Source organism: Cyclopterus lumpus, chromosome 23 (genome assembly GCF_009769545.1).
Source record: "Cyclopterus lumpus isolate fCycLum1 chromosome 23, fCycLum1.pri, whole genome shotgun sequence".
NCBI lineage: Eukaryota > Metazoa > Chordata > Actinopteri > Perciformes > Cyclopteridae > Cyclopterus > Cyclopterus lumpus.
Window position 1 is genome coordinate 11,394,651 of NC_046988.1, and position 9,633 is coordinate 11,404,283.

At 41.2% G+C, this 9,633-nt stretch overlaps 1 protein-coding gene across 1 annotated transcript in view; it reads right to left on the minus strand.

Annotated features, from left to right (window-relative positions):
• The window catches only part of magi2a (membrane associated guanylate kinase, WW and PDZ domain containing 2a), a 165,829-nt gene extending 158,750 nt beyond the window's left edge, over window positions 1-7,079 (minus strand). Inside the window, exon 1 of the mRNA XM_034526240.1 lies at window positions 6,779-7,079. Coding sequence (XP_034382131.1) covers window positions 6,779-7,079 — 301 coding nt within the window. The remainder of the gene's footprint in view (window positions 1-6,778) is intronic.
• Window positions 7,080-9,633: the final 2,554 nt, after the last annotated feature.

The following is a 9,633-nucleotide window of genomic DNA, read 5'->3' on the forward strand; positions in this document are numbered from 1 at the left end:
TGTGTGATCATCACCTTTCCCTGGAGGTGAGCCTTGCAGTCAGACTGTAACTGAGGCAACGACCACAGGCTCTCTCCACCAAACCTCTGTCAAGCATGATTGGACAGCATGTGGTAAGTGGTGCTAAGGCCCCAGGGACATACACACACACACAGTAAAACAGCTCTTTATGCACGTGTGTGTGAGTCGGTACCACGTTCTGTGTACTTCTCAGGAATTGGCCCCTCCCGTCTTTCAAACCCCCAACAGACCGGTGACCAGTCCAGACTCATCATCACTCACATCAGTCATGCCATTACTGCGACACGCACCATTGACGTGATGGTATCATAACATACTGGTTCTCCCTTGAGCTGAGCGCGGTGTTGTCTTGCGGATTGCTTCTTCGTCGTGTGGGATGTTTCATGGTGAGGATTCCTGTCTGCGCGACATATTTTTGTTCTTTGGGTGAAATAAAGCTGACCTCAGTTTCCGCTGACACCAGCTGATGGTGTTTAAATGACTTCATCCAACATATTTGCTGTAACACGGGGCTTCCTTAACGCTCACAAGGCTGCGACTCAACAACCGCATGAGCAGTGTTAGTATAGTGTCTCCCAAGAGGCCCGGAGTCATCATTGAGCTAATTACGTCCTCACAGCAAAAAGAAGCAATAACATGCATGTCAAGATTTGCATGTACATATTTAATTTGAAAAACGGACAATAATCTACCTTGATAAACTTTTAAAATGTTGTGAGTTCATGTCAAATGATTGGCCTTTTCAAAGATTTATGTGCACAAAGACACAAGAAACAGGTGCTGGATACAATAATCAGAGTAACATCTCAAAAAAAAAATAAAAAAAATAAAACAGAACGGGACAGGCAGCCAGCGGGTCGCGGAAGTAAAACTGTAGGAAAAGTTTCCAGAGTTCCTCTAATTATATGAAACCCGTCTCTTCGCATATTGTGAGGTCCGATCTGAAAGCCCCATCGAGCCAGCAACTGTTGAGCTGCTTCCTAGTGGCTCAGTGGCTTTGTATATGGCTTGTTATAAATATGAATAACAAAAAGACCCACACCAAATTGAAATACAGGTCTTAAGAGTTGCACAATCTATTCACATCATGTTGAGCTAATTGTCCGTCTTCAGTCGGTCTAACAGTCTCAGATCAATCCCTGTTTACAATCTGAAGAGGAAAACGTTTGATATCCAATTCAACCTCACAACACAGACCTGACATCGGCGAAAATGGTGAACATGTACTGTATTTATACGACTGGCAAATTACAGTTACTTTTGGGGAAAAGCTTACAGTAGCTATACTGTTGTAGAATCCATGCCCTCTGAATATTAAAATTCCACTCAGAAATACCTGAAAATAATTGCAGGGTGTAGGTTATTGAATTACAATTAAATCAACCCAATTTCAAAGCAATAAGTTTAATCCTGTTACAACCTTTTAAAAACTAAATAGGTGCTGCCACGTCTGCCTTGCTAACGCTCCCTGGGCTCACACTGCTGTAATGACCCCTCCACAACCCCTAAGAGCAGCTAATGCTAAGTGGGTACCCGGCGAGTACACCGAGTGCCTTCGGCGGACCTGGAACTGTCAACCCCCACCTGTATTCAACACCCCTCAATCAGCATACAGTTCGCAGCCACACCGGAGGACAGCCACTGTAAGAGCCTCTCGCTGTAGTGGTGCTGAAACATGCAGTGACAGCCTCCACAGCCGGCCACATTAATCCTTCACTGGAGCTGAAATAGGAAGCAGTTTATGTATGTGTGTGTGTGTGTGAGTGTGAGTGTGAGAGGGAGATGGAGATGGAGATGGAGATGAGGGAAAGGCGCAGGGAATGATTTAAAAGCTAATTTATCTTGATGCGTTGGCAGCGTTATTCGTGAATTACAGGGAGAGCGACAGTTTCAGTGTTTACTCTTCACGCAGATTACCCCAAGGTAAGACTGAGTGGAGAGCGAATGGAACTGGAACACGTGCGATATACCTGATTTTTACCCATTTCTGCAGGCGGCTGCGATGCGATGATGCATCGTTCGCTTACTCGCCTGCATGCTTTATGTGTACCTGGAGGATTAAAAAATATATCCACTGAGCAGCAGATAAGGATTGCACCGTCCCTTATTGTTGAGCTCAGATTCAGTCCAGCATAGACATAGTGGCAGCACTCGATGGGGTTACTCCAGTGCAGGGAGCCCCGACCCCCTTAATTGTGATCGAACTGGAGCTCCTAATGGAGCTCCAAGATGATCGCTCTGCATTTCAGCTGAAAGTCCGTTACTCTTCAGAGTGCTCTCTCTCCTCCAGCTCTTGCTCTGTGAAGATACCGTTCATTTAAAAAGACGACAGCTTCCTGCTGCACACGCTTCACAGTAAAAGCTTTTCATGTCTAAGGAATGAAGACTTTTATTGTTACTCAAATACAGGAAATGCATTGTGTTGGTCACTGACGTTATGGACGAACACATTGGATTTGCAGTGGCGCGAATAGTAGCATCACTAAAAACGTACTTCTTCAGCGGATTAGTTTTTAAATATTGCAGGGAGCAATAGTGCAGAAGAAGAAACAGCCATAACGTGCCGTTTGAGAGAGCCGGCACACCGCTGACCACTCAAGCAAAAAGAAGCAGTAAAAGTGCAGTGCAATGTTCTAGAGAAATAGCAGCATGAATATAAATAACATATCAATAATAATAAATAAAACAGGAAGTAGTCTCAGACCCGTCCTTACTTTATCCTTAATGTCTTGCTCTAATGAGAACTCTCGGTGTCTCTGGGAATGTAATTGTGCCCTATGTTCTCTTATATACCCATCAGTGTTTTGTGGAGATCCTAATTACCTCCTGCAGGGCAGGCCTGATTGCTGTTGGCAATCTAATCTAATCCTCACCTCACAGAGTAATGCTACACTTAATATTATGTGTGTCTATGTGTGTGTGTGTGTGTGTGTGTGTGTGTGTGTGTGTGTGTGTGTGCGTGTGTGCGAAAATAGGACACAGCCTGAGGTTTTCTGAAATTAAAGTCAAATTAAAGTACGTAGTAAGTGATTAAATGCATAAACATGATTCATGATCACTATAACAGAAAGAAAGTTAATCATGACGACCGGGCATTTATTTATTTTTTTTCTTCTTCTTCCTTCTTCTTTTTTTAATTACAGAGAAGATCTTAATGAAAGTTGGCAATTCAGACCAGATACCCGGAGAGAGAAGGAACGTGTTCACGGTCGTGACATCGGTGCAGCGGCGGACCGCTGCAGAATAGAACTTGATGCGTTATTCAAAACAACCTCTGGAGATCGAGCGTGCATTTAAAACCGATCTTATTGGGACCTAGCTCGTCCATTGTAACCAAATATCTGGGAAGGTTTCAGCTTTCATTGCTTGGAAGTTTGCCTATTTGAAGTGGCTCCTGTTAATAAAAGATACGTTTCTTAAAAAGGACATACCGGGCAGAAGGTTTTGTTTACAGCCGGGGTTTGACCCGAACCGTCACCTTAACTCAAGTACACCTTTTACTGTTGATGTGACAAAATGTGCTCAGAATAAAAATTGTAAAAAAACGCTGCCCTGTCATTATTGCTTGATGTTATTGTATCCTTTAATTATATTTGTGCTTAGAAATGCAGAACCATTTTTAAAAGCACACCCGATAAAAAAGAAAATTCTGTTTACACTCATAACGCTCTAGGAATTATAACAATAACCTGCATTTATCTAAATCTCAGTGATTTGTCCACCATCTGTGAAGCTGAGCAGGAAAACAACATTAACCACAAAGCAATTTTGACAATGGAGAAAACGATCTGCTGGAACTAGTCAAAGAAGTGACGATAGCGCGTTCGTAACAAACACTTTCTGAAGCTTCTACTTTTTTAAATATTGTATTCAGCTTCTTTTTTTCTTGTTTTATGTGAGTCTTAAGTTAGAGGCACTGGCATTAGCTTTTGGAGCAGAAGAAGAAGCGTAAATGTCCATTTGAACACGTGTGTGTGGATCCGTTTGACATGGTGAACTAGTCTGTACTAGTTAAACATGAAGGTTACCTCATCACCAAGGTGATGCCCAACAGCGCCGCACGAAGATGCCGCAAACTGCAATTCATTTCTGCAAGTGTTGCAGAGTGACAACAAATGATCTTGTAACCTTGAACCTGTGTGTGTGCAGCTGCTGGGATTTTATTAACGCATTAGCAACATGTCAAAGTGGAAGTGGCCAACAGTGGAAGACAATGACACGCAAACATGGAATAAACCTACTTATTTACATTCTTCGATTCATGTGCCAATTCATTTTCTTTCTTGCAGTCGCTTAACGAATGTATTTATCGAATAGCTTTTCAGTCCAAGAAATATTCTCAAGCGTTAAGTGAGTTAAGCGTTAAGTGCTTCCACGTCTACTGGTCAGCGAGAGTTTTCGCTTACGAGTCATGCAGAACATTGTGGAGCGTTAGAAATAAAGCATCGAGGAGCACGCTAATCAATAACAGTAAGGCTTTAAACAAATGACTTTTTATTGCACACAGAATTATATGATTAGCATAAAGCAGCCGAGCAAGCAGACGTGTGCGTATCATCCGTCAGGCCCGGATGATTGTTATAATACTCTTCAATTGACTCGAGGAGTTCATGTACTGAAAGGGTATTCCCCCCCACCCCCCCCACCCACACACACACACACACACAATAATATTTACTTGTGAACGTGTTTACTAATGTACATATCAACCATTTTAAAAACAACTTGACGGCGTCAACATCCGATCGAGCAAACACAAGCAGACCAACGGGAGGATATCAATCACTTCGGCAATCGCCGGAGGATATGAATATTTCAAGTAGGGAAGAAAAAGAGTAACACATTAGTTTGATATAGGCTCGGCTGCCTTTTTACATAAATCCCTGTGTGTGATGCTGAACGCACACTCCCAGACCCACATCGACACACACACACACACACACACACACACACACGGGCTAAGACTTTGATCCAAAGCCTCTTACGGGGTTTTCTGATTTTTTTCCACCCCAAAATCAGAGTCCACAGATCCTCCTCTTAACTCACAATGCAAGACAGCGTCATTAGCTGCATGGATCAAAGACACGGCGACGGCCACACGAGTGTGTGCGCGACATAAGAGCTTCACATCCCGTGAACACGAGTTGACAAGCGTTAGATGGAGTTGCTGCATGTTCACGTGACTTGTGCTCGATATTTTTTATCTTTTATTCTATTTCCTTTTCTTTTAATGTGAAAGTGTCAGCATGAATGTTCTGGCTGCTGCGTACGATTCAGAAAAGTCTCCAACAACTTTGGACAGCACAGTCTTGGCTTCATGTGCCTGAAAAGTGAAACCACATCACTTGCTTAAGCAATCGACTGCGCTTTCCACTCAAAAAATAAAAGTATTCTTGAGGGGACTTCTGCTGTATCCGTGACCTTATCACACTTTATGGTATTTTTCATTTCATAGGACACCAATATAATGTTGAAATAGGGACTTGCTCAATATTTATCCAATATCCTCTCCAAATTCAATTTAGTCCACTTAATGTAGTGCATGTTGGATGATAAATATTGCATTCTTAAATGTCTGCTTTGTCACTACATGTTTGATTCAAAGGTTAACATATATATATATATATATATATATATATATATATATATATATATATATATATATATATGGAGCATTTCTCTCTCCCGCAAGACAGAACTCAAACTATCTCCAAAGGTTTCCTTCCACATACAGTATCAAAGACATTTAAATACATCAACTGCTGCTACTAACAATTATTTCCATGGTCAAATATTTTCTTGATCTATCGTTTGGTCAGAACTATAAGTAACTATACAACATAACTACATTCCAGAAATCAAGCTGACATTTTCAAACATTCTTGTTTTGACTGATCAACAGTCCCAAAGCCCCAAAAATATTCAGTTTACTTTCAGTTTAATTAATAAATACAATTCTAAATTGTTGTTGATTAACTTTCTGTTAATCAACTAACTATTGTAATATACATAAATTATATTATAAATTATAACAAATAAAATATGCAATCGTAAAATATGTCAGGACAGGAGATGGATGCTCTTAAAATTCTGCTGAACTTGTATATTTGTGTGCCTGTAAAGCAGATTTGGTCTGGGACCAATTCAAAAGAAGTAATATGCAATTGTAAAATATGTCAGGACAGGAGATGGATGCTCTTGAAATTGTGCTGAACTTATATATGTGTGTGCATGTAAAGCAGATTTGGTCTGGGACCAATTCAAAAGAAGTCTAATAGAAAAAATCCCAGTATAATCTCCAATATCTAAGGAATTATGCCGAGGATATTAGATATGCTGTAATCTTGACCTCTGGTTAGAAATATTACAGTACAGCATCAGTATGGTATTACATACGTGTAATACCTGTATTTACTGTACTTGAATTGTGTGCAAGACCCGAGTGTGTAATTTCTGACTGCCCCAAATGTAACACACCCCCTTAAAAAAGCCACACAGTAGCCTACCAACACACCTTTTTTTGGGGGGGGGGGTTCAACAACACAAAAAGTACAAATGTTCTCCACAGTTTGTTTTTAGCACCGAGCACCGGGCTATCGGTTCTGAGAGACAATAGTCCTGCTGTCACATCACAAAAGCTAACGGTTTTTTTTCCAAAAAATTTGCGGAGGGAAGAAAAAACAACCCCCCCCCCAAAAAAAATAATAAACTACGAAATGCGGGGAAAGTTTGGTGCGAACGCGTAAAGAAGCCTCACCTTGTTTGACACACTTGATTCGGACGGGGTCTTTGCTGTGTTTGACCACGGCGTGCACGTCCCTGGTGGTGAGTCCAGCCACGGGGGTGTCATTGACTTCCAGGAGGAGTTCATCCTGGCAGAGTTTGCCGCTGTGGCACGGCGCTCTGGCCGGGAGAAGCTCGCCGATAACGGGGAACTGTCCGTTCTCCGCGCCGCCCTTCAACTCCAGCCCGAGCTCCCCCTCCTCATTCCTGCAAAGCACACTCTCGTGGACTTTGTTAGTCCAGTGGTTCTTCTTCTTCTTCAGGCTCTTGGACATGGCTCAAACAAGAGAGAGAGAGAGAGAGAGAGAGAGAGAGAGAGAGAGAGAGGGGGGGAGAAAGAAAGAAAGAAAAAAGAAAATCACATGAGTGCGGCCGTGGAAGAAGTTTCCCCCCCCGCTCTTTGAAGTCCCCCAGTGTCCCCGCGACACTGTAACGGGTCCAGTTTTCAACAGCGGACGCCAGTTGTATCCATGTCAGCGCACACACGCTCACGCGCACTCACAGCAGCTGGATCATCAGTCCGCCTTCGCGTTAACTGGGAGCTGCTCAACTTGGGACACCTTCACGTGACGTCTCAAAGATCGGTATTGACAGTTGTGCGTGTTCAAAAACGACCCAGCGAAGAAGTAAGTACAAGAATTGAGGGGGGGATTTATGCGATACCTTGATCTTACACTGTGAAGCGGATTGGTTAGAGAAAGCATGGACGCCACTCTACAAATAACAATAGTTATATTTTAAGTATTTGTTTATTTTTAAGTACAACAAATTAAATGTTAACTTAGCTACACCTGGAGGGGCACTGAGTCTCCGCTGTCCTTGCGTGTCAATATTATATCATCAAACTAATTTCAGTTTAAAAGAAGCAACTTTGATAACGAACTTAGTATGACTATCTTTCTATATAATGCATACAACAAGCTTTTCCACCCCCAGACATTAAATCACATTTGAAAAGGACATTTTATAAATTCGTTTTTGCAGTTCTACTGATTTAAAATGCCTTTGTATATGCACATAGCCAGAACGGCTTACTTTAAATAGATAAAAAAATCAACGGATCAATGCACATTTACTTTATCATACATTTTTAATGTTTAAAGTTCATTTGAAGAAAAAAAGTATTCATTTTAAGTGCTGCATGTAATCAAATGCATCGAGTAGAACGTATTTACAACTTCAAAACTTTGATGTTTCCAAGTTTACGAGGGACGCCTGAAGGCAACATCCAGCTCCAACCAACCCAACTGACCCGGATGTGAAGGCTGGAGGAGGAGGTAAGAGGCAAGGCTTTTTTTTGTGGCTTTTTTTTCTTCTTCTCCCAAATCCAGCTTTCCATGGGAAAAAAAAAGAGAAAGGAAAAGAGAGAGAGAGAGAGAGAGAGGCTGTATTTCCACTGGCATGCCGGCAGCAGAGCAGCAATAATACGTTTCTTTTTTTTTCATACCACAAATATGTCTCTTCCTTTTGACATTTTCTGACAGACGCTTCCAAATGCTGCAGATTGTAAGCCTCAGAAAGTTATATCAACTCACTCAACTCTATCAAATTTCTATTTTCCAGCCGCGTTGTCATTTCTTTCCTCTCGAAAGTGAGACTACACCAATTACAGTCTATTTCTGGTCACCCGATTCAAAGACTCTGTTACTACAAACAGGGCCTTGAATGGTGTCGATTTCAGGTGAAATCGACACCATTCAAGGCCCTTCGAGGGCAACAAGCCTCCCTCAGCTTCTCGTCAATAATGATATTTCAGATTTCACAAGCATATTTTTGTCCCCTCTAAAACAGCCTTTGGTGATGTCACCTCAGTCGGTTGGCTGGTATAGTTTTGTCATTCGCCAGAAGACATGGCTAAAAAAAGAGGAGAAAAATCCCCTCTATATTAGGAAAGGGGACGTAAAGCAAACAGCTGAGAACATTTCAAACAAATGCGGGCATTTTCCTTCACTGGGTTGACATCTTTAAATCTTTGTGAAGCCTCCCCTAACATCTCTTCTTGTTCAGTCACTGAGCTCATGTTCCGTAATGATAGTTTGCTGCATTGCTGCCATAATTGTATAGATATACGATGATAATAGCCATGCTATGCTGCGGCGTTATCCATCGAGGCAAGCTAATCCCTTTCCAGTGTTTTTCTCATAACAAGGGGAACATTCCGGTAATGACTCGAGATAAGTGCACTTCTTTCCCACACAAAGTGGGATCACGTGTAATTTATTCTGCCGTGTTCAACAGTGTTTCCAGAAAACAACCCCAAACTTGTGTAAGCAGCGCTCAAATTATTGGGGTTTGTCATATTAGTGAAAGCAAGTAAGCAGACATTGAGTGAGACATATTTTAAACACATTCTGTGTGAAATACTGCACACACTCATCTCTTATTGGCCGGTTGAAATTCTTCAATCTGACCTGAGATGGGCGGTCACAAGAAGACATTTCAAGTGGTCGGAGGGCAAACAGGTTTCCATTGGAAAAGAGGATCTAAAACAGTCAACATTTTTGATGGCTTCATAATTTAAATAATAACTTCATCTTTGAGCAGATAGTTTTTTCATTTAATTAGAAAACTTTAACTAAATTTAAAGTATATTTTATTAGGGCAAAGCTTTATATTTAGCACATTGAAAAATAAAAAAGGGATACATAAATAAATATATAGTATATATTTATAAATAAATATATAGTATATTATAAGTATAATCTGTTATGAATGTAGTCTTTGTTGACCCAAAATAAATCAAATTTGAAAGGAATAGTTTAGATTGATACCGTTTATATATTTGTACGCTAAATATGAAGCGGATGGAGAGGGTTAGCTTAGCTTAGC